Source organism: Odontesthes bonariensis, chromosome 11, assembly GCF_027942865.1.
Source record: "Odontesthes bonariensis isolate fOdoBon6 chromosome 11, fOdoBon6.hap1, whole genome shotgun sequence".
Lineage (NCBI taxonomy): Eukaryota > Metazoa > Chordata > Actinopteri > Atheriniformes > Atherinopsidae > Odontesthes > Odontesthes bonariensis.
Genome location: NC_134516.1, coordinates 6,585,367 through 6,610,836, shown reverse-complemented (window position 1 = coordinate 6,610,836; position 25,470 = coordinate 6,585,367). Strand labels below are relative to the sequence as shown.

The 25,470-nt window shown below is 43.8% G+C and overlaps 1 protein-coding gene across 1 annotated transcript; it reads left to right on the top strand.

Annotated features, from left to right (window-relative positions):
- Positions 1 to 6,694: 6,694 nt before the first annotated feature.
- Positions 6,695 to 25,043, top strand: LOC142391177 (nucleotide-binding oligomerization domain-containing protein 1-like). The gene is made up of 6 exons (XM_075476954.1): positions 6,695 to 7,559; positions 18,367 to 18,418; positions 18,518 to 18,955; positions 19,064 to 20,684; positions 23,824 to 24,087; positions 24,608 to 25,043. The coding sequence occupies exons 3-6, from the start codon at positions 18,565 to 18,567 to the stop codon at positions 25,041 to 25,043; spliced, it is 2,712 nt and encodes a 903-aa protein (XP_075333069.1). The 5' UTR covers positions 6,695 to 7,559; positions 18,367 to 18,418; positions 18,518 to 18,564.
- Positions 25,044 to 25,470: the final 427 nt, after the last annotated feature.

Here is a 25,470-nt window from a genome sequence, read left to right as displayed (position 1 = left end):
CTGTAGAAAAAATGTTTGCATTTCTGACGTCATGTTGAGTGAACATGGCGGCGCTAGGGAGGCAGAGCCAGAGCGGTATAACTTGAATTTCAAACATTCGCGAATGTTACTCTCTCGGGCTGACAAATGTAAACAAGGTGAGAAATCGATTTTGGGGAACATATGTACCAGGGAAAATAGCAAATTTGGAACTTTCCGGCGTTTTCCTTTAAGTTGTTTGCCAACCGCCAATAAAAAAAAACGAAACAGAGAGAAATAGAGCGAAGGAGCCTCCTGCTTTTCTGAGTTTCGCAGTCCAAGTACAGTTTAGACTATTTAGACTTGTGTGTTTGACTTTAGCTCTTTAAGAGAGCTGTTAAATCTTATTTCAGCAACAATTTGTATGAATGTCTTGCTTCAAACACTGTGTTCTTCCTGGATTTATTTTGGACATTTTATTGTTTCTTATCTCATCACTGCGATTTTTGCATTGTAAAGCTGTTTTCAGTTTATCTACATACTTTGGTATCTCTCCCAATCATATGCATGTTAAAATAGATCGATGAATTAATAATAATTGCTAGTACAAAACTAAACCCCCATTATCATTATAAACTCAGGCCAATGGTCACTCAGTCTGTAGATAAACACATTGTTTGGACTGTTCTCACTCTCAGGACTGAATGATAGAAGAAGGAAGTAGGGTAGAGAAGAGATACTCTTAGGGTGTGAGCATTTATGGCAAAGAGAACAACTATAAACTTAAATTGAGAACACTATTGCTCAAAAAGTGTTTGGAGCTTTTAATCTCTGTACTTCATTATTTACTGTGATGCTGCTGCACAGCTGATCTTTAGTCAGAAACCTTGTTTCTAATACCAGCTCCACATGCGTGCTGTTAAAGTCTGACATCAGGGAGCTTTGATCACCAGCATCAGATCTACCAGAGAAACTGTTGGACATGGAAACACATTTTTCATCTGACTTCAATAAATCCTATTCTGGAGAAGCCGACAGGGAGAATAAAGTGGAAATCAGTGAACAAAGAGCCTCATTAGTGGCTGTAATGACCCAGTTAAAGTCCAGCTGAACCGTGTGTGACGTACTGATCTCTCACTGGATCAGAACTCCCTCTCTGGGTGTTTCCTCTCACTTTACTTTCACTTCCCGTCCCGTTGTGGCGCAGCTGCTTTTCTCCGCGTGAAGCTCCTGAAGGTAATTCCACCTGTTTTTAATGTGTTAACACCAGCTGTGGGCAGTGGCGGAACTAGACTTTTTTTCTTGGGGTAGCAATGGGGTGGCCAAGTGTTTTTCAGGGGGTCAATGGTTTACACCACACACAAATAAGTTTATGCGCTAACAGTAATGTGGCACCAGAAGAACATCAAACCATCTGTTAGTAATTGAGTAATGTATATCTGTTTATTATTATTGTATTATTCTTATTATTTATTCCTATATGGACTTACGCATGTTGTTCTCTTGTCTTGAGTTCTTCTTTGATATGTCATGACTTGTGATCATTTTTGTCTTATACTATACATATATACACACACACACAATTTCCAGGGACTACAGATGAAAGATGTGAAGTGATTATTTCTGGTGCCTTTACAAGTTAATTAATGTGTATTGATCTTTCTTATATAAACCTATAAACAGTAATTTCAATTAACAATAATGTTTAAGTAAACACGTATTAAGCAGACAGAAGATGCCATTTTGAGTGCAATTTTTAGTTTATTTATGTACAAAAGGAATATGGTGCATTTACCAACACCCTGATACCATTGACAGAAACTAAAATGCACATAATAACTGAGTCACACAGTTACTCAGACACTGGGTCTGTTACACAGTTACTCTCACACACAGGTAGTCAGTTGTTCACACAGTCAGCAGTTCCTCAATTGTCAGCAAAAAAACAAACAAAAAACCCAAAACAAAAACAAAAAAGTAAACTGCCAACAATTTGACATGACATACAAAGACTGACAAGGTTTAACTAAGCAAAACATACTACACAGGTAAGTAGGACACAGTGCAGAGCATGGCCATAACCAGAGACAAACAATACCCATCTTAGCTTCAACAAAGCCTAGATCTTCTACCTTCTATGGCAGGGGTATTCAACTAAAATTTAAAGAGGTCCAGTTAGAGAAAATTTCTCGAAGCAAAGGTCCGGAAGATCATAATGTCTAACTATTTAGTGTGATATATATTTAAGTTTAGTGTGATATATATTTAAGTAGCCAAGTAGTTGTATCAACATCTCATGTAATCAATACCTGACGGTTAAATCAAATTAATTCAGTACAATTCAAAAACTTTTTGACAATATTTATTGTCACGTAACATAGAACTGAACATGTATGTATGACTGCAGATAAGTATAATGTTCTCGGTCATAGCAAGGGCTCCATCTGTGGTTATTGAAACCACTTGTTTTGGCTCTATTCCTCTCTTTGTTAACATCTCCTTTATGGCCAGGTAGATGTCTTCTCCTCTTGTACTGGTCTGAAGGGGAGTGACACCTAACAGGTCTTCACAGAACGCTTTCTGGACTGGTCATATTGGGCTCTGAGACCACTTATTTTCTGTGATCTCACTTCAGATTTGAGTGGGTATGTTTGTTCAAAACCTTTATGTTTTGTCTCATAATGGCGTTTCACATTGGCACCTTTTATAAGTGCCACAGTCTCTGAACATATGAGACACACTGCTTTAATGCTCCCAGTGGGAAGTATGAACAGAAACGAGTCTGTCCATTCCAGATTAAATGCTCTATTTTCGCTGTCCACTTTTCTTTTTTTGGAGAGCGCCATTTGTTACTTAATTCTCTACCTTTCTCTGGCTCCGTCGTCCGTTTCTCTCCCTCTGTCCATCTCACTCCTGTTTCTCAACTTCCTTCAAGTCAGCCGTCTGTATATCTCCCTTTGTTTTCTCTAAATGTATGCTATCTATCGTCTTTTCATGTGTGACTTGACTCAATCTCTTTTCTGTCTGCACTGTAGATTCGCAATGTTTACCGCCTGTAATGCACAGACTTGATTGGCTGAGTAGTATCACGTGGGATTGGTCTGTGCGTTTCCACAGCAGCTGAACTGCTACCGTAAAGACTGCAAAAGCTGCGCCGGTTAAAATGGAAGCGCTCCGTCAGGTTTTATCATAACCTTCTGTGCGGTAACATGTCAATCATCTGGGGGGGCACTTGGGGTAGCCAATCAGATTTCAAGGGGGTCAAATGCCCCCGTAGCCACCCCTGTAGCTCCGCCCCTGGCTGTGGGCAGGTCAGTTCCGGCAGAAACCTGCGCTCCAAACTTCACGGTACCAGCTGTGAGTCCGGTAGGCTACCGTCGGGGCGGAGGGGGCAGCCGCTCGGCTCTGCTCGGCTCGGCCTGTCCGCCATGTTGTCACTTCCGTTGTCAGTAAGTCGTGAACGAAGCTGTTAAAGTTGACATAACTTCGGCCCTTCAATAGTTGGACTGCTCAGATCGGGACAGAATTGTTCTGAAGTGGCTGCAGATCCATTAATACCCGGATGATGGGCAGCAGGACATGTTTGTGGAAAGACTCATGAGGTGACAGCGAAACATTTCTCAGCAAAGCAGATCTCAGGAAAACATCCAGTGCAGAACAGGGCTGACTAATGGCTGGACTATGGGATGTCTAATTGTTAGCTTTTATAGGGGAAACAGGCAGAGGCTTGCGTTTAGTTTCAGTCATGAGCAAGGGCGGTTTCAGACCAAATTTATCAGGGGGGCCGGGGTGGGGCCGTGGTTTTTTCATGGGGCCCCAGAACAAAAAAAGATATGAAGTTAATTGAAAGACTTCACATCGTGTAAATCTGCAGAATAAACCTTTAAAGAGCTGCTTGGCTGGAAGCTGCGTCTCCTGCCCCCCGTTCATGTGGTCGGATATGTTCTCAGACACCTGCTGATACCTGAAAAGACACAAATGTAGAGTAAACATGAGGGTGTAACTGAGAACAAGGCTACGGCTACACGAAAATGAAACAAGGTTTTTTTTTTAAAACGGGTACGAAAATTCTTGCGACCACACGGCAACGCGCTGCTGTAAAGACTCAGGTCCAGACGAAAACGGATGAAAACGATGAAACGATGCAGTACACACGCCACTGTGTCACGCCACGCTGTGAGACAATAGAGAAGTGTTAAAATTGGCTCACAGCGTCAACGTTTGACTGACGCAAAAACGTTTTAGCTGTAACAATGGAAACGAAACGAGGCCGTTTTCAAACTTTCCCACTCTGGAACCCGTTCTCAAAAAGTATCGTTTTGGGGTAGTGGGAACGCCGGCTCCGTGTGGCCGCGACAGCGAAACGATAAGGAAAAGGATCGTTTACAGTGAAAAAAGTTTTCGTGTAGCCGCAGCCCAAGACTGATGGATCAGCCATCTGAGCCGTCCAACTGCAGCAGTTTCCATCCAGGGCCTCCAGCAGAGCCATCAGCATGACAAAGAGCAGTGAAATGACCCTTTAATTGCTGAAATGGAAGCCAACTCCAGCGCCACTGATGTCTGTCAGCAGGAATGATTTTAAAGGGATAGTTCGGGATATTTGACATGGGTCTGTATGGCATCACCATAACCAGTGTCGTGCATTCAAACTGACTTACCCCCGACAGTGTCCTGTGAGCCGAGTTCTTGTCCAGTGTTGGTCAAGGCGAAAGTAGTCCGGCTTGTTTGCTGGGGTCAAGAAATTAGCGCGTTTTTCTTCCCAAAACAGTACGTGTGCTAAAGAGTGATTTATTTCATCACAAAAACCGAAGCCGGCAAAAGTCACTCCTCGTTATCACTTGGGCCCTACTGTCTCTCATTGTGTATCAGTGCGCAGGTCATTCTGACCGCGAGCTGTGCGCACGAGTCTTTCTGTTCTTTGGCAGTGCTCAACACTTACTCTGCAGACAACTGGCCATCGGGTCCAGCTGGTCTGGGACGCCTCTTCCAGTTGATCTTAGGAACATGGAAAAAAGTTCTCAGACGCCTGCATTCAGGAGTGCAGGGAAGTCACCGTTATTTGTGATGCAGGCAGCAGCTGTCCCGCGGCCGCCGACATCCTCATCTAAGGTTTTGTATCTGGGGCATAACTAAATCCCACTCGAGTCAGCAGTAACATTCCACCTCTGTCTGCATTACTTCGCACTTCAAACAAGTGCACCAGGATTTGTCGGCCACCCTGGGTATCGCAGCTCCAGCAGTGGCTCCAGCTTCTGTTTCCCTCACTTCTCTGTCCACCCTCTCTCTTTCTGCCCGATCTAAGTCCATTTGGCGAACTTCCTCCTCAGTATAAACGGGTTCATAAAGATACCCCCTTGGCTCTGAACGGAAGTCAATATGTTCCTCGTCGCTCTCGTTGTCAGACATCTTCCCGAGCAGTAAACAAAGTGAACTCGTGCGCACAGCTCGAGGTCAGAATGACGTGCGCACTGATACACAATGAGAGACAGTATAGGGCCCAAGTGATAACGAGGAGTGACTTTTGCCGGCTTCGGTTTTTGTGATGAAATAAATCACTCTTTAGCACACGTACTGTTTTGGGAAGAAAAACGCGCTAATTTCTTGACCCCAGCAAACAAGCCGGACTACTTTCGCCTTGACCAACACTGGACAAGAACTCGGCTCACAGGACTCGGGGGTAAGTCAGTTTGAATGCACGACACTGGTGATGGTGATGCCATACAGATTCATGTCAAATATCCCGAACTATCCCTTTAATGTTTGATCCACACAGTTTGACAGGAAGATGAAGTTCATCCCACTGAGCTCATGTGTGTTTTCACAGAGCAGGGGGCTCGTGTGCAAAGGGTGCGTACGCACAAAAAAGTGGCGTCGCTGAGAAACTTAAAAGCTCATTTGTGACGCATCCAAGAATTCCAAGTGTCCATTATCAGTTTAAGGTGTTTATTGTAACAAAAATCCAAAAAGGAGTCAACGAGCAGATGAAGCAAACGGAAAAAATGATATCTTTCATTAAATAATAATGATCATAATAACGGCGAGATTATAAAGCAAAGAGTGACGTCTAATGACGGTCAACAAAAAATATTTGAGCTTCTAGTTCTATTTCTCTCTTTCTTTGTGTCTCAAAACCTCCCGCCACCACACACAATAGGTAACATAAATAACCACACCCCTGGCTGTGTCACGCAATGACGTAAAACCTATAGAAGCAAACAAGCAAAGAGAATCTATTTGTCATTTAGAATCTATTTGTCATTTATTTTACGAATGTTTTTACTCAAGATTTTTTTGGATTGAGGTTGAGCGTCTGTGTTGTGAGGTATGGTCTTGTCATGTTTCTTTAAGTATGAAAGATATTTTACTTTTCTTTGAAAGAGATGATTTTTGTGTACCGTATATCTTTATTTTAAATCTTTTTATAATCTTGGGAAAATACCATATTCATAAATGTAAATGGGGAGGAAGGAAACCATCTTTTGTTGCTTTCAAAAACGAACTCAAATTTTATTTGAACTCTTTAGAAGGACTGAACAGCCGAAATGCCGAAAGGACTATTGATTCAATGGCAACTTATAATTTTTTTTCCTCTTTTGATTAGTTGTTGCACTGTACCCCGCCTTTACAATGTTTGTTTTTGATGTGTTGTTATAATAAAAAAAAAAAAAAAAAAAAAAAAAAAGCAAACAAGCAAAGGTATACTTTGGTTCCTACACATACATACAGGCACATGTATGGTTTCTCTTTCCCCCTCAGCACGCTGTGTGGTTAATTAGCTGCTATAACTTATGAGAGTGTGTGCAGAGTCAGACGCACACACACAGGATGCTGCTCACTTCACCTGCTCAGCGGACCGTCAGTTGTGCTCTCTTCGTCTCTAGCAGCTTAGCAGCACCTAGCTGCAGGGCACGTCTCTGTGGATCATGTGACCGACCAACCGAGAATTCTACCTCCTGTGAAACGGTCCGGAGTATCTACCATAGGTAATACTAATCCCGTGCGAATGCGACCTTCGGTAATAAGTACGGAATATGTCGTCACATCCTTTTAAAGAGAGAAACAATTAGGTGTGTCTGTTTGCAAACATGGAGGTTCTGGATGAAGCGCTCTCGTCCAATTTCGGACTTTGGCTTGCTTCGACCTGGTCGGCGCCATGTCTGTTTACAGATGGGGTTTACGGAAGTGAAATGAAGACGTGCATGGCATCCAGGATGTGATGGTTGTGCGTAACCAACAACTTCTCCCATGTTAGATGAATATTATAGGGATTTCTTGTCCCGTCCGAATTGGTCATTTCTTCTCCCTGGCGTCGTCTGGTTAACCAACATTACCATACGTCCCCCCACTGAACTAGTCCCGTCCGAATAGGGCTTAAGACATACACATATGTGGCGCTTTCAGTCCTCCACAGTGATGAAAAAGATGAAGTGTTGATGTTTTCTTGGCCCACTGCTGCCATCTAGTGGAGTTCTGCCTCACACAAAGCTAAAGCTCCAAAAGTCCAGAAGTGAAAGTTAAAACAGGAAATGATTGAACCTCGGTGCAAAGAGTTCGGCACACAAAGCTCTTTCTGTGATATCTTTGAACTCGGGACTATACAGGTAAGGTTAAAGAGAAGATTATCAGTTAGTGATATTTTCATATTAACACCTTTTCAGATGAGGAACACACACCGGTCTGATCTTTTGTTTCCACATATTAAGAAGTTGGCTGCTGCTTTAAACCTCCGTATGGATGATTGTTAGAATGCCTGAGCGGCCATGGAGGCAGTCAGGAGAATTTTAGAGTGCGGATCCAGACACGTTTATTTTCTTCAATAATTACCATATACCAACACACAGAGGTGGAAAGTAACGAATTACATTACTCGCGTTACTGTAATTGAGTAGCTTTTTTGTGTACTTGTACTTTTTTAACAACTTTTTAAAATGTGTAATTTTACTCTTACTTAAAGGGGAACTCCGGGGCATTTGAAGCGTGTTTCCATTGCTAGAGGTTGTCAAATAATGATAGTAGGACACAGAGAGGTGCAAATCTACGCTCCCTGTGTGGAGATCGCGCTGTTTGCGCAGCCTGTCATGCGAGGCTAATACGTGGTGGCTAAGGGGCAACTGCTAACCCTTCCACGTAAAACAACAACGTGCACACAGCAGAAACGTCACACCACTTTATAAACCATCCGACAATAAAGTCACAAGCCTTACCATCAAAACCATATGCATGGTTCTCACATTACTGGCATGGGGACGTTACAAAACAACTTTATAAACAGCATGTAACTCACCGGCTGGTTGTAGGCTCGCGCATGTGAAAGCCCAAAAGAGTCGATGGACGATAATCCCATATACAAAACAATTTTATTCTCTAGAAAAACTGCGTTCAAGTATTTAAAACATTACAACAATACATGCCCAGTAATATTCTTGTAATGTTTTAAATACTTGAACGCAGTTTTTCTAGAGAAGATAATTGTTTTGTATATGGGATTATTCTCCATCGACTCTTTTGGGCTTTCACATGCGCGAGCGTACAACCAGCCGGTGAGTTACGAGTTACATGCTGTTTATAAAGTTGTTTTGTAACGTCCCCATGCCAGTAATGTGAGAACCATGCATATGGTTTTGATGGTAAGGCTTGTGACTTTATTGTCGGATGGTTTATAAAGTGGTGTGACGTTTCTGCAGTGTGCAAGTTGTTGTTTTACGTGGAAGGGTTAGCGCTTGCCCCTTAGCCACCACGTATTAGCCTCGCATGACATGCTGTGCGGACAGAGCGATCTCCACACAGGGAGCGCAGATTTGCACCTCTCTATGTCCTACTATCATTATTTGACAACCTCTAGCAATGGAAACACGCTTCAAATGCCCCGGAGTTCCCCTTTAAGTACATTTTCTTTCAAGTAATGTACTTCGGTACATTTTACAGCACAAGCGTTACTGAGTAAAAAAAAATTTGCGTTCTGGTAATGAATTATTATGGGATGCAAATACTGAACGTTGTGCCCCTGCGCTGGTATGGCTCTAGAATTCTAGCCTACTATAAAGAGTGTTGGCGCGTGCGAACTGTCACTCACTCAGACGAGGATGGCAGAGTCAGACATGGAGGCGGACAATGGAAATACGGAGAGCAGTTCTTCTGACCTAGTGCACCCCTGGCCCTATCTGAGTGAGATGTTTAGCTTCACGGAAAAACGGGGTGATAGTTATGTTATGGAGTGCACACTATGTGTACCAAAGAAGTCCAAAATTCCGGCTTACAAGAATTCGACATCTAATCTGCGTAAGCACGTTGAGGTAAGTCATGTTTCTCGTTCCCTTTCCATGTTTAAACTGACAAGGCTAGGAGTCCTAGCCATGTCCCGAAAACTGTGTATGATACTGCTAATATAATATTGAATTAGCAACCTGTTGTTGGCACTGTAACGGCAATTAGCTATGCCAACTAATGTGCTTATTCAGCTGGCTAATAGTATGAGCACGTCCGCTTGCTAACCTGCCGTTATCCGTCTTACCCACTGACCTCGAGAACTATTGGTCCTACCACATATACGTCCATCAGGCCAGAAAGAATATTAAACAAAACAAATAAGCCCAATGTTTGAATTGATAACCGCAGATATGTAAACTGTCAGGGGTAGCCAATGACGAATTTCGGTGCTGAAACCAACTGTCTTTGTAGCAGTGACATTGGGCTTATCATGTGTTCACGAACGATTGGTGCAAACAGGCAAGCAAAGAGATTTCGGTGCCACAGTTGACTTTCACATTTCTTGTATAATGCTTTGTAAAGTCAGGGCGGTGTAGAAGGCATGGCAATCTGTGTAGTGGGTCATATTTCAAGGCTGTATTGGGCGAGGAGGGGAAAATACATAGACCTTTCCCTATTGCATTCGGCAACAGATTTGAGCTGAAGCAAATGACTGAGGTGATCCTGCGACAGTTAGCCACTCCACTCAGCCATTTGGCATCCGTTACACGGATGTGGGCTTCACAGTAGAGGCAGAAAACACAGATTGTGAAAAAGTAACTTTTTACTTTTACTCAAAGTACATTTTAAATTATTTACTTTTTACTTTTACTTGAGTAGATTTTTTGACTGGTAAATATACTTGTACTTGAGTACAATTTCAACAGAGTAACAGTACTTGTACTTGAGTAAAATATTTTTGTACTCTTTCCATCTCTGCCAACACATACACCAACACCTACATCCACACCTGACATTTACAGACTGACTACTTATATACATTGTGGTCCAGCTAATGAGCTGGACTATACCATTTCACCCGGGTAAAATCAGCGACACACACCTACTTATATCTACAACCATATTTACATAACTCATCACTAGAATATATATACAATCTTAATAACCATCAATACACCCAGAGTAAACATAATAAACACACACATATATTTTACCACAGTTAAATACATATTTATACCATATGAGACTCCCCTCTACTTATTTCACACTTGTCCTCCTCCCTCCCGGATCTAATAAAGTGCGCGTGCCCCCGGGGAATTGTTTTGCCCGAACACCTCGGGAGACAGGACTACGAGCAGAGGTAAGTTTATGCTCATATAAGTATATGCTCAATATAACTCCTATGTGTTGTCTTTATTTATATTTTATGTAGTCTTTACTTCCTCCTGCCGCTATCGGCTTATCAATCAACGTTCGTCTCATTCACCAGGTGAACTACGCGGTGCGTCAGCCCCGTGTCCCTCCCGTGACATGATTGTTCCTGGCAGGCGCGACATTTCCGCCGGGTCCCCGGCACTTTGTCTGATGAGCAGATTTGTCCCCACCACTTTAAAAAAGTAGAGAAAGTGCAAACGCCGCTTTTGGTGCAGAACCTAAAAACTGTAATTTTATATCATGGCATTCTCCTAACCAAACACTATTTGATCCGCTCTGCTTTCGCTCTCCTTGTATGAATGCGCTTGCGATCAGCCCCCATTGCTGAATAGCAACTATGTTGAATCCGCTCCCACTCATTGACCGCGCTTGCGGTCTGCAGTCTGTTACAGTGTAACGAGCGATGAAAGACGTCGCTGGTGTTGCAGGTGAAGATTCGTCAGTGTTTATGATGCATATCAGGCGAGAGACAATGAATGAAAACTTATTTCACAGAGCGGTTGCTGCTTGTTCACTCTTGCCCGTCGTTTCATAGCCTGGCAATGTTTGAAAACTTTGTCAGGCAAGGGCTGTTTGTAGCCAGGCTACGTCTCCTGATGCCCTCTCGCTTGGTCGAGGTTTGTCTGAGATTTGTTAGTGTGTCAAGGGCTGTGCAATAACCGAAATTGTGTCTTGTACTAAAATGCGGATTTTGAAATACGAATAGGGCCTACACTTAAGTTTGTCCCAAACCAGGATGTTTCACTGCGGTCACGCCATCTGCGCTTCGGAGAGGCACGGTCGCGCTATCTACACTTGAAAATCGAGTTCCCGTTTACATCGCGTCGTACGGTAAAGCGTGTGAGCGGTTTTATGGTGCATTCAAGTGCACCCCGTAAACTCAGAAATCTATATCAAAGTTGACAGTTCAGTGTAGGCATTAGGATGGAAAATAAATTATAGTTTGAGTTGTGTAACGGCATCATATATAGTTCTGTTAAATCATTTTTAATATGTTGAGTTTTAAATATGTTACATTTGATTGCTACATCAGATTTATCAATATTAAGTTTCTTTGGGAATCTGAGAAGACATTTTATTAAAATTCTCAACAAAATCTTCCATGCAAGTGGCCACTATGATAGGGTGTATTTTTTAAACTGCTCACTGTGAGGTGTTGTGGTGATAATTTAAGTTTGGTTCTGTCTCTTCCCTGTTTGGCTGTAGTGCACTGATGAGAGGTGCAGACAAGGTAGAGATGACAAGTTGATTTGGGCTGGTGCAGGTAGGGCTGGATGTCCAATAAGGAATATGGTCACACACACATACACATACAAGGACATCAAGCAAGTAAAAGGCAAAAATTGTGAAATGAAACCACATTATGCAAAAGGAAAGAAGAAGAGTGATATAAAGAGATGGGAGGATGTCGCCGATGATTTCAGCATCAGATTCTTAAAAAATGATGCAGTGAAATGACTTGAAAATCACCACAGAGGTAGCTGGGGACATGTAGAACAAGAATCTGGAGGAGTTTACAGAAAAAAATTTAAATTTTTTTATGAATATTTTAATCTAGCCATATACATCATGCATTGGGTATGATTTCAGCATCAGATTATTAAACAATGATGCAGTGAAATAACTTAAAAATCACAACAAAGGTAGCTGGGGACATGTAGAACAAGAATCAGATGTTTGCAGAAAACAATTTGAATTTTTGTTTTTTATGAATATTTTAATCTGGCCATATACATCGTGCATTGGGCTCAAACGCTTTACCGCACGACGCGATGTAGACGCGCACTCGATTTTCAAGTGTAGATCGCGCGACCGTGCCTCTCTGAAGCGCAGATGGCGTGACCGCAGTGATGTTTCCGACGGCCTAAACAAGACCGCGCAGATGGCTTTTAACTTTTAATATGGAGACAATATCGCGTCAATATGCATCATCTAATGCAATGCCTATTATTTATCATGAAACCTCAATTCGGAAGTAATGGGCCTAGCTTGTACCCAGCACTTTTCAAACCTTACTCAGGTTTATGGTAATTGTCCCCAGCACTTCTGAAATCAAACTGACGCCCATGGTTCCTGGAGCGAGTGACGGCGGCGCGTCGTCACATTTCCTCCCCCCCTCTCCCAAGAGTGCAGCAACTCAATCCTCATGTACTCTGGAAAGACAGTCTGCCACCAAGTTGGCTTTCCCTGCCCGGTACTTGACTGTGAAGTCATAGGGTTGCAGGGACAGGTACCACCCTGTAAGGCGTGTGTTGGAGTCCTTCATCCTGTTCAACCACTGCAAAGCGCGATGATCAGTCTCCAGGACGAAGTGACCACCCAGTAAGTAGTACCTCAGCGACTCAATAGCCCACTTCATCGCCAGGCACTCCTTCTCCACTGTAGAGTATCTCGTCTCCCGGTCCAGGAGCTTGCGGCTCAAAAACAGCACCGGACGGCTTTCTCCTTCCGTCTCCTGCAAAAGTACTGCTCCAATGCCGACCCCTGACGCATCCGTCTGCAGTACGAAGGGTTGAGAAAAGTCTGGACTATGGAGAAGAGACTCACTTGTGATAGCTCTCTTGAGATCAGCAAAAGCTCTGCCACATTGTTCATTCCATCTCACTTTGTTTGGGGCTGAGGCCTTGGTGAGGTCAGTGAGGACAGCTGCCCTCTCTGCAAAGTGGGGGATGAACCTGTTGTACCATCCCACCAGCCCAACAAAGGCACGCACCTTCTTCTTTGTGGTGGGCACCGGATATGAGTGGATGGCGTCCACTTTACCCACTCGAGGCTTCACCACCCCCTTTCCAACAACATGACCCAGGTACTCCACCTGCCTCTGAGCGAAAGCACACTTTGCAGGATTGATGGTAAGCCCAGCATTCTTGATCAGACGGAGGACTCGTCGACGATGAGCCACATGTTCTTCCCAGGTCTGGCTGAAGATGACGACATCATCCAAGTAGGCAGCTGCAAACTGCGGCACGTCTCTCAACACTTGGTCCATGAGTCGTTGGAACGTTGCCGGTGCCCCCTGGAGACCAAATGGCATCACCTTGAACTGGAACATGCCATAGGGTGTTTTAAATGCTGTCAGCTCCTTGGTCTCAGATGCCAGTGCAAGCTGCCAGTACCCCTTGCTCAGGTCAATTGTGGTGATGAACTTGGCCCTCCCAACTCTCTCTAGCAGCTCATTGATGCGCGGCATTGGGTAGGATTCAAACTTTGACACAGCATTGAGGTACCTGAAGTCAATACAAAACCTCAGTGAACCATCTTTCTTCGGGACCAACACAATGGGACTGCACCACTCACTGGTTGAAGTTTCAATGATCCTCAGCTGCAACATCAGCTCAACCTCTTTCTTGAGCTTTGGCACCAACCGTTCAGGGATCCTGTAGCACTTCCGGCGGGGAGTGGCATCCTCTTTCAGGTAGACCTTGTGCTGAACCAGCGTTATGAAGCCAGGTTTTTCTTGGAAAAGCTCTGGATCCAACAATGCTCTTATCTCCCCCTGCTGAACAGGCTGGAGATGGGACACATCCATTAAACTGGGCTCCGAGATGTTGGTGGGGAACGACTGCTCCCTCTCTTCCTCCCTGTCAGGGACCCGGATGAGGAGGTGCTGCCTGACAGGCTGTTGGCTCGGCAGTGAAGGTATCTGGAACTCCTTCAGCAGGTTCACATGGAAACCCTGATGTTTCTTTATCCTGTCCGGCATGTATATTTCATAGGTTACCTTACCCAGGCGCTTGGTGATTTGGTAAGGCCCCTGCCATCTGGCTAACAGCTTGCTGTCACTGGTTGGGAGTAATAGCAACACCTGCTGACCCAGCTGAAAAGTCCTGTCCCTGGCCTTCTTGTCATACCAGGTCTTCTGGTTGGCCTGTGCAGTCCGCATGTGCTCTTGTGCTAGAGCTGTCATCTGCTCCAGTCTCTCTCTCATCTTAATCACAAAGCTGGCAACATTATCCTGGTCTAGGATTGGATTCTCCCAGTGCTCCTTCAGGAGGTCAAGTGGCCCCCTCACCTGGCGACCGTAGAGAAGCTCGAAAGGTGAGAATCCTGTTGACGCCTGTGGCAACTCCCGATATGCGAATAGCAGGTATGGCAGCCATTGGTCCCAATCCGAGCCTGTGTGGGAAACAAATTTCCCGCAGCATGTTCTTGAGAGTCTGATTAAACCTCTCTACCAGTCCGTCCATTTGGGGTTGGTATGGGGTGGTCTTTATACCCTTCACTCCTAACAACTGATACACTTGTTGCAACAGTTTTGACAGGAAGTTTGTCCCACAGTCTGTCAGGACTTCTCTCGGCACCCCTACTCTCGAAAACAATTGGAGAAGGAAGTTTGCCACCTGTCTGGCCTTAATGGATCTGAGGGGAAAGGCTTCTGGATAACGGGTAGCATAATCACAGATTACGAAGATGTACCGATTTCCTGATGAGCTTCTCTCAAGGGGCCCCACTATATCCATGCCTATTCTGTGAAATGGAGTCTATGACTGGAAGTGGCTGAAGCTGGGCATGGGCTATTCCCCTAGGTGAAGCTAGCTGACAAGTAGCACACGAAGCACAAAAGTCTTTCACTTGGGTATACATGCCAGGCCACACAAATCTATTTGCGATCCTTCTGAGGGATTTCTGGAATGCCAGGTGGCCTGCCCACGGAATTGAGTGTCCTAGCACCATGACCTTCTGTGTAAGGCTCTGTGGTAAAGCTAAAGCCTCAACTTTACCCTGCCACCGGTAGAGAATTCCATTCTTTATGATGTACCTAGCATCGGCCAAACAGTCTGCCTTGCCCTGTTTCTCACCCTCAACCTCTGAGACCTTGTCAAACCAGGCTTTCAGTGCTTGATCAGCCTGCTGTAGTGCTGCTATGTCAGAGGGGATGTGGAAATCTACAGGCTGGCTGGGCTTCGCTGCTTCCTCACGCTGTTCCCTGGCTGTGGCCAAAACTTTTTCCCTCCGTCTCTGAGCTTTGGACTTAGGCTGCTTGACTGGACCTGCCTCCAACTGATCATGGTAAAAAGGTAACTCCTCCAGAGTGTTCCTTGCTTTCTGAGCCCTAGTAGTGACCATGTTACAGGCTGTGACTGCCGGTTGGAATCTTTGCTCCTGCTGCTGCTCCTGCTGCTTTGGTGCCTCACCAGTGCTCTCGACATGTCTTTCCTTGGTAACCTGGTGTTCACTTCTTGTCTGTTGTATCAAGTCTAGCAGTGTGGGGACATCATTACCAAGGACAACTGGATAAGGTAGACTGGGGACTAAGGCTACTGACAGGAGGTAGGTCTGACCACCTACAGTAAGATAAATCTCAGCTGTACGGTACTCTTTCTCATCACCATGAACATAACTGATGTTGGATGTGGTCTCATTCCACAGCTCTCTTGGCACTATGTGGGGCCGAACTGCAGACTGGAAACTGCCAGAGTCTAAGGCAGCGGCTACACGGATGAAGGATTTCTTGCCAGCTGGTCTACTGGGAGAAAACTGCCTAGCTCTGAAATGAGGTCTGACCTGGGATTGACCACCCTTTTCACCCCCATTGGACTTACTGCGCCCACGGAAGTAGCTTTCACGTCCGAATGAGATTCTTTTTCCTCCGCTTCTGGCTGACAAAAAAACCTCTGCCAGTCGGGCAGCGTCTTCTGCAGACCTCGGGTCACGTTCTCGGATCCAGACTTCCAGCTCCGGGTTCACCATCCTCAGAAACTGCTCCAGTATCAGCAACTCCGAAACGTCTTTCATTGTGGAGGTCTCTGGCTTAATCCATTTGATAAACAAGTCTTTCAATCGAACATACAGTTCCTGTGGGGTTTCACTGTGATTAATGTCCAGGGAGCGAAACCTTCTCCTGTAGGTGTCGGCTGTGATTTCATACTTCCTCAGAATGACTTCTTTGACTTTGTCATAATCCTCTGAATCAGAAATGTCCATGAGAACATATGCACTGCGTGCTTTACCTGTGAGCAGAGGGACTAGTTGAATCGCCCATTCTTCTCTCGGCCAATGGCAGACCGACGCCATTCTTTCAAATGTAATCAAATAATGCTCAATATCATCATCTGGAGAGAGTGGTATCAGCTTTGGTTCTCTGTGGATGTGTGGCGCCCGTGGTGGTGACATGCTCCTCTGACCTGTTACCCGTTGATCCTCCGCGTTGTCACCATCATCTGCGTCGTGGCCCTCAGCTCCATTCTCATATCCATCACGCAAATCATGCACTTGTGCTTGTATCAGCTGAAACTGATGCTGCATATTCCTCCATCTGAATAAGTGTGTTCAACATGCACAACAGTCCCTAAGCTATGCAAACTGGTTAGGAATCTTTTTCGACTTTGTCATGGAGAACCATGCATACCGTCACACTAAATTCAAACGTCGGGCTCTACACCAGCTGCAGCAGCTGAGATCCACCCTGATGACGACACAGCTGCGTGGTTTGACTGAAGGCTTGACCGAGGCGCATGACGTGTGATACGTTTCTACGCCGGGGCTGTGTTCGAAACCGCATACAACATACTACTGCATACTGCATACCATAGACATAATATACGCATATTATGTCTATGCAGCATACTGCATACTCATCGATCAGAGAGTATGCAGAGCCTTAACCCACAATGCATTTCGCTCCTGCCCGAGCCGAAATCAACCGGCCTGAAGCTGAATTCTCTTAAGCTCTAAACTCTGTAAACTTTAGCAACATTTGAAACATTTTCAGGCGAAAGTAGTTGTTTAGATCCCCAACGTGTTGAAAACCTGACAAAATACCGGCTATTTACAATTTTGTTCCCACGAATTCGGCACTACTAAAGCTAGCCGCAGTGAGCAACGCACTTCCGGTTATTTTCACAAAATAAAATACCTGTTGCCTTTTATCATAGGGAAAGCCATTACGATACAATTGGTGCTTTTGTTTTGAAAACAGGAAGTGAACCTACCCTCGTTGGAAATGACGATCGGCGACGTCACGTTACGTTGCATCTTGGGTAGTTTGAGTATGAGTAGTAACCTCATGATGCATACCCAACATTTCGGAGAATCTAGTATGCATCCGGGAACTTCTCGCTTACTCAAACTTGCATACTAACTCAAAAAGTTAGTATGAGTAGTAGGAGAAGTATGCGGTTTCGAACACAGCGTGGGATCCAGCTATCTTCTGTGGTTACTTTGACATTAAAGCGAGAAATGTAATGATAAAAAATAAGCTGGCTGTGGTGCAGAGGTCCTGACTTCGCAGGGGGGCGATCAGGTAGGTAGGTAGGTAGGTGAGGCTGGAGGATCATGGTGGTGTCCGCATGGATGCGAAGTCTCCAAAACCAGAGCAAGACAAAAGCAGATGGTCTGGTTGCGCCTGCAGTTCCTTTAGAGGAAGCCTTGATAAGTGCAGATGAAGGACAGGTGTGTGAGCAGGAGCTGACCAGACTCCACCCCTGACTTCCTGGAACCTGCTCCATCCCACCTGATGCTCAGAAACCTAAACAAACACCACAGCAACAGGATGTGACAGTTATCTCAGTTTAGAATACATTTTGCAGGTAAATTCTGATGTGAAAGCAACATTTGAAGCAATGACAGAAAAACATATTTCTAAACTTAAAAAAAACAAAAAAATTCTGGAATAAAATCCAACTTGAACTTAGTATGTTGAACAGGGCTCACAGGAAACAAAGAGTCACAGTTGACTGGTGTCATGCTGTCTCCATGGGTCTTCACTGGGGGAGGTGATGGGCTCTTGTCCCTCTGTTCATTTTCTGTTGTTTTCTGTGATCAAAGGTGCTGAACAGTTGATGGAGTTCATCATCAGTGGAAACTTTGAAGCCAATGTGTAAGCTGTGCTGTGTGCGACCATGTTTTCCACATAGATATCTTGTACCTGTTTTACTGTCTTTGTTAATCCAGTATAGATGTTGTTTTTGTTTTTCAGATCAGTAAAGTTGGGTGTGTGTGCAGAACACACAGAAATCAGCAGGCATGGCCTGTACAAGTCAGTCGGCTAGAGAGTACGTCACGAATGCCAGAGCTGACCTTGTGGAGGGATTAAAGGGTCTCCCTTTGATTCTGGAGAACTTGAACCAGAAAGGAGTTCTCCATGATGAAGAGGTCAGCAAAATACAGGCAGAGAAAGATAACTATGATAGAACCAGAGCAATAGTAGACCACGTCATTAAAAAGGGGGAAGAAGCCTGCTACGAGTTACTCGGGATTATTGCCACGACGAGGGATAGGACCTTAGGAAGGCCACCTTGTTTTCCTGAGAATAAGAGCGATGCTTCTCATGGAAAGATGAAGTTAGACCTGCACCACTGGATCAGCTGCTTTTCTTTCAAAGAAGACACACTAATGGAGGGAAACTACTTTCAAGGTAAGTATTTAAATCTGAATTTGGATGGGAAACTAATACTTTGTACGAATCTGTAACGGAGCGATGGTCAGTTAATTTTCTTTCTGTTCTTTCACTGTTTTTATTAAGGACCAAGGCCGTGCCGCATATATCAGAAAAAGCTCAAGTCACAAGCACAAAAACTATCAAAGGAGTTTTGGGTGGCAAGTAAAAGGTTGTTTGAAGAAAACAAGACGCCTGATCTGTCATACACTTCACTTGTTCTAGATACACAAGCTAAAGGCTCTCCATCTAAAATAAAGAAACTGAAGAGAAAGAAAAGCAACATGAGTCGTCCTACAAAGCTTAGGACATACATCCCTGAGGCCAAACAAGAAATCTCTCCCAGTGGCCTGCTGAAAAAAGATGAAGACATGGTCTTGGTTGGAAAACCTGGAATTGGAAAGACAGCCCTGACTCGTGAAATGTTGAGAGTCTGGGCAGAAAGAGACAACAATGAGCTGGATTACATGTTTTACTTTGACATGAGGAACACGGCTCACTTCACACCGGCCATGAGTTTGGAGGATCTTCTTTTCAATGTTTACAGTGAACCAGATGAGGGGAGAGATGAGGTCTTACAGGACATAAAGAAGAACTCTGACAAAGTTACAATCATTTTTGATGGACTCACAGAGCTCTCTCCACCAGTTGTTCAGAAACTTGCAGAGAAAGACCTCCTACCTGATTCAAAGATCATCATAACATGCAGACCAGACGATGAGGAGGACTTCTTCTTTGAGGATCCTCTTACAGTGGAGGTGAAAGGCTTCAGTGAGCCGACCATAAAGACATACTTATCTGCAACGCTGGGTGAAGATCACAAGAAGGTTTTGAGTCGTGTGGAGTTGTTAACTCTTTGCCATGTTCCAATGTATGCACTGATGGTGGCTGCCTGCTTTTCATCAGAAGACTCTCCACAACCAGCAACTATAACTGAAATATACATCAATATTGTTCGTTTTTGCCTCCAGATGAGCAGCAACAGAACCCGGAACAAGAATCTAAATCAATTCATCCGGTCTAAGAGAAAGGAAATCCTGTCTTTGGCTGAGGCTGCTTTTATTGCAACTGAAGGAAAAACTGTGAACCTGCCAGAGGTGCAGTGTGAAGACAGATGTGTCCTTTCCTTCCTGAAGCCACTTGTTGTCAAAGTCGCCCCGACTGAATCAATAACGACACATGCATTTCTTCATTACACCATGCAGGAGTTTTTTGCAGCACTGTGGCTTTTGAAGAATCCTGATGGAATCAGAAAGGTTTTTCAGCAGAGCCTCACTGAGGACATGAAACACATGAAACATCTGATTCCTCTCATGTGTCGATTGCTGAATCAGAAAAGTCCAAGTTTGATGAGCTGTCTGATTCCTGCTGAGGAGCTCAGCAATACATCTGAGTGGTTCTTCAAAGAGATGATAGCTACGTTCTTCCCTGTGGCTGACACTGAGGACAGGGGGCCTGATGTCCCCTTAGTGTTCTTATGCCAGTGCCTGTATGAGTCCCAGTGCCCTGAAGCATGCAGCTACCTTCTGGATGAGCTGGGCTACTGTCTTGACCTCAGTGGAGAGAATCTGGATCCTTACTCTTGCTGTGCTGTGGCCTTTGTAGTCACTCAGTCCAAGGAAAGGAAAATCCGTCTGAACGTTGCAGACGTGACAGCGTCAGAACTAGGAATGAGACGACTGCTGGGATGCTTTGAAAATGTCCAGAGGTATGTGTGAGCATGTGCTTTTACTTTCACGTAACTGCTAATTTTACAGAAGTTGGACATTAAAAAGGAAACCGATGATGTATTGAGTCCTTAACTTCACCAACATTTAGATATAGAATCCACACGGTACATGCAGAAGATCTTTTATATATGCAGAAGTTCTTGATTGTTTTAGGGGGAGCTATGGAGCTATTTTGCCACATCCACCAACATATTTATAGTTTTGTGTTCAAATGGGACTTTCATCAGATCTGCAAAGTTTGAGGAAAATTGTATATTGTATGTGTCAGATAGGAAGGAGGACCTCCTTTTTTCATGGCAGAGCATCAGTTTGCTGTAGATACATTTGGTAAAAATGTTGAAAAAACCTGATAAAGTAGCAGGATGAAAGGTTCACACGTTCTCTGAGAAAGTGTGAAGAGTAAATTGTTCAGAAGTCAAATATAAAAACGATCACTTCCTGTTCTTAGTGGGGGGGCTGTGGCCGATACAGTGACATATCGCGATATTTCGCGTGGCGATATTGTATCGATTCACCAAATATCATACCAAATATCGATATTTTGGTCACATACACATAAAAAAATAAACTCTGTATTATGACATTGATCACATGCGATCTGCAGGGACTGTCGTGCAAAAGGGAAATACTCCGGGAACACAACTAACATGAGAGTTCACCTCTCCCGTTACCACCCAGCAGCACTGGCAGGTGAGGGGAGCCAAACGAAACCAGCGCTTCCCTAAAAAATAAAATTAAAATAATCAACCGACACTGGACACTCTGAGATTAGCAAAGCTATCTTCACATTCTGAGCGTGCAAGTAAGATAACTCAGTCCATTGTTTCAGTTGGCGGGATACGTCCATGTCAAGTGTTTCGCCCACACACTTAATCTCGCATCACAGCCGGCATTAAAGCTGCCAACAGTAGCCAGGCTTATGGCGAGAGTGTGGCGCATCACTGCCTTTTTCAACACAAGCACGGTGACAAACCACGTTGCAGCTTCCGAGCCACAAACTGAAAACTGACGTAACCACGTGATGGAATAGTGCATACGAAATGCTTCTGAGGTTTCCTGAACAACAGCCTGCAATTTGTGCAGCCCTGTTGTCTCCCGAAGGCAATCAGTGAAATCAGTGAAATCTTCACTCTGAATGAGACGAACATCGCGCACGCGGAAGAAATTGACTAGACTGAAATACAAACAGTTACGTTGGTCAGGTAAAGGGGACATATAATTACAATGAGTACAATTTACAATGTTTTATTTTTCTATTGTAGTTGGGAAAAGACAGACATGTTTTATTTTTCTATTCAGTTTGAACTGAGTGTTTGCACATGTTGAATGAGCAGTCCATTTTGTTGGAATAAATGTTTCAAGAAAGATGAATTGACTGAAAACTTTTTTTAACAGATAAGCATGTTGATAAGATTAATTATGTTGGTATCCTTTGCAGCTGAAAATGTTGCTATATATCGTGATAGTTGGTGTAGCAATACTCAGCATATCGCAATATCGTGATAATATCCTATCGTGACTTAAATATCGTGATAATATCCTATCGCGGTGTCTCTGGCGATTCCAACCCCTAAATAATAACCTTACATTTGATATGGAAAAGACATTTTGACTCAACCAATTAAGATATTTTCAATGGCAAAATATGCAGGTTTATTTCATATTACTTTTATCGTATTCTCTTTCAATTGTGGGCTTTGTGTATTTACTATCTTACTTTTAATGATAAAAAATAAAACGGGTTTGGGCATAGAAAACTCACCTGTTCCTTCCACACTGACAGAAGCAGTCCCATTGCTACTGGCTGCTGGCTCTGCTTCTGACACTTAATCACATTTTAAAAATGGTCATAATTCTCAGCACAAATCTCCCGTTTTTACAAAGCCTTCTGATCATTTCAGGTCAGTTTCATTAATGAGGTGCTGAATCATCTAGCATCTCAGGGCACTTTTCATAGAGCAGCTCTATACCATACTTTTCAATATATTCATTCTAATAGTATTCACTCAATGAGTAATCCTACCTGCCCACTCTGGACTTGTGGGAACACAAATTGACTTGATAATTAATTAACATGAACGCTGGTTTGCAGGCAGAGTTCAACATGTTGCCTTTTCCGTTTCATCGTCCTCATTTGATGTTACAAACCGCGAGCTCGTTTTAGTGAAAAAGTTGCCAGTTTTTGCATATTTAGCTGCGTCTGTTTCCAGAGATTTCCTCTTTTTAATTCTAGCCTTTTTCGCGCCACCCTTGATCTTTCTACTTTCCATCTTTCAAACACCACTGACCGAGAGCGCTGACGTTTAACGTGTCAGTGAAGGCGGCCCAGGGACAGCGCGAGCAGCACGTAATCAACCCGCTGCCATGACCGAACACTGGCCCAAAAAAGAAGAGAGAACACCGGCCCTTACGGCCCCAACATCAGACCGGCCCACCGGGAATTGTCCTGGCCACTCCGGCTGCCTGTTGTCATGGTGTGATATTCAAATGGGCCGAGCTGCGACCAGCGTGTTCTTCTGAAAAAAGTCGGTTTTCTAAATGAAGTATCACCAACTTATTATCTGTTGTCTGAGCACATTTAAGGTAGGTCTGGTGAATAAGGTCAGGGTAATCAGTCCAAGAGTGAATCATTTAACTCCCGGTGGGCAGTGGGTGGGGCTGTGGCAGAGAGAAAGTAATGACAGAGAGATCTCTTTAGGGACCGGCAGTGAACATACGGCAGGCTGGATGTTGTATGTGTGAGTTCACAAGAGCTGGAAAAAGGGAAACTGGACTTCTTTTTGGATCTTTTTGGATCTTAAAGATCCAAATGAAACTGCTTTGAGCATGATTACCATGACCTGGATGACTGAGAATCTTCAGTCAAGAGTCCAGGTTCTGCACCTCTGAAGAAGTACTCGAGCTTTTTATAGTCTTTATTTAGAGATGGCCAAATGTGCTGGAATAAGGTGGTAGTCTCAAGCTCTTTGGATTCCCATGACCCAGATGACTGAGAATCTACACTGACATATCACATTAGTTCCCATTGTTTTGTCCAACCCCTGTAAAATAAACTGAATCACACCTTTTGGTGGAATAGTTGAACAATGAAGAAACAGCCTCCTCTTTAAATTGCAGGCGTGACCTCCTGCTTCAGCAGCTCTGGAAGATTTTCCTCCTCAGTGAAGAGCAGATGGATTATGAGGCCTTGCTTGGTCTTGATGGAAACCAGTTACATCTTCCGGTCTGTGGTGAAAAACAGTTGTTTGAAAGAGCTGTGGAAGTCATGCAGAGGATGTCCACAAAGGTTAATGTCTGCCTCTACTGGGACAGAGCAGCTTATGTCTGCCAGAGTCTGTGTGAGTCCCTGTTGCAGGCAATGCCATCCATCGGCTCACTCAGGTGAGTAAAAATGATCCCACTTTCCTTTAATTCCTTTCAGTCTGTCAGTATTGAAATAAAAATCCTCCCTTTTTGGTGACAACTCTTCAACCAGTGGGACAAGAGGAAACTTCTTATTCATGGAATGAATGAATGTTGAACACCCAGGAATAGCATTACCACCCATAGTTTCTATTTATTTATATTTATAATCAATTCAACTCTTACTGTTCTGCATTTCTAATTTTTATTATTTTATGTTATTGTTGAGTGTTGTACTTTGTGAGTGAAGTTACCGGAGTCAAATTCCTTGTTTGTTTAGTCAAACCTGGCCAATAAAGCTGATTCTGATTCTGATTCTGATGGAATGGCTTATCCGTGGTGTTAAAACTTTAGTGTTTGAAGGGATCGTGGGTTTTACAACTGTGATTCATACCACTAATTACTCGAGTAGTTAGACTTTGGTTGGTGTTACACTCAAACTCAGACATTAAAATAACCTACATCAGAATTATATTTCATATTCTTTGTCATCTCACAGCTTCAGGATGACTGACAGAGGTCCAGGTTTACAGAACAAGGAGAAACACACTGAGATGTTGGTGATGGAAAAGGAGAGACTGTTCCTTGATATATGTCTCAAAACAACACTTCACTATAAACACAACTTGCCCAGTTTTGTCAATAAACTCCTCTCATTGTTTCCTCTTAAAACTGATATGAATAAAATCCTCTATCTGTATCAACACTTCAAGAGTGAAGGGTTTTCAGATGTCATTCCAAATCTGAAGCCCCTTTTCCAGTCAGCTGCTGCAGTCTGGTTCATAAACCTCTCAGAGAGAAAGAGCTCCATCCTCCTGGAAGTGCTGAAACTCCAATCAGAGAAGAAACAAGTGGAGCTGACCGGCTGCCCACATGAAGAGAGTGAAGTGAGGAGTTTCCTGCAGTGTCTGCCTTATATCTCACAGCTCAGGTAAATTCATTTAACTTTACATAACTAACTCTACATTAACGAGGAGCATTTTAAAATATCACTTTAAAGGTCCTATGGCATGAAAATAAATGGAGGCTTTTATGTATTTTTAAAGGCTTTAGTGGTCCCCTAATACTGTATCTGAGTTTTTTTCCCCAAAATTCTGCCTTGGTGCAGAATTACAGCCAGTCCCAAAAATGAGCTTTCCTTAGGATCCTCAGAATGAGCTGTTTAGTGGGGATGTGGCCTTACTTACGCCCGTGGTACCTTGCGCAAATGTTTTGTGAATCGCTATGGCACGTAGATGGCACGGCAGCCCTATGCCGTAAAACTAGCGAAACCTGTTGAAATGAGCTTACTTTGACAATATGACGAACTAGTTACTGAACAACTCTCCTAACACAGTCAAACATCAAGCAAGTGCTACACAA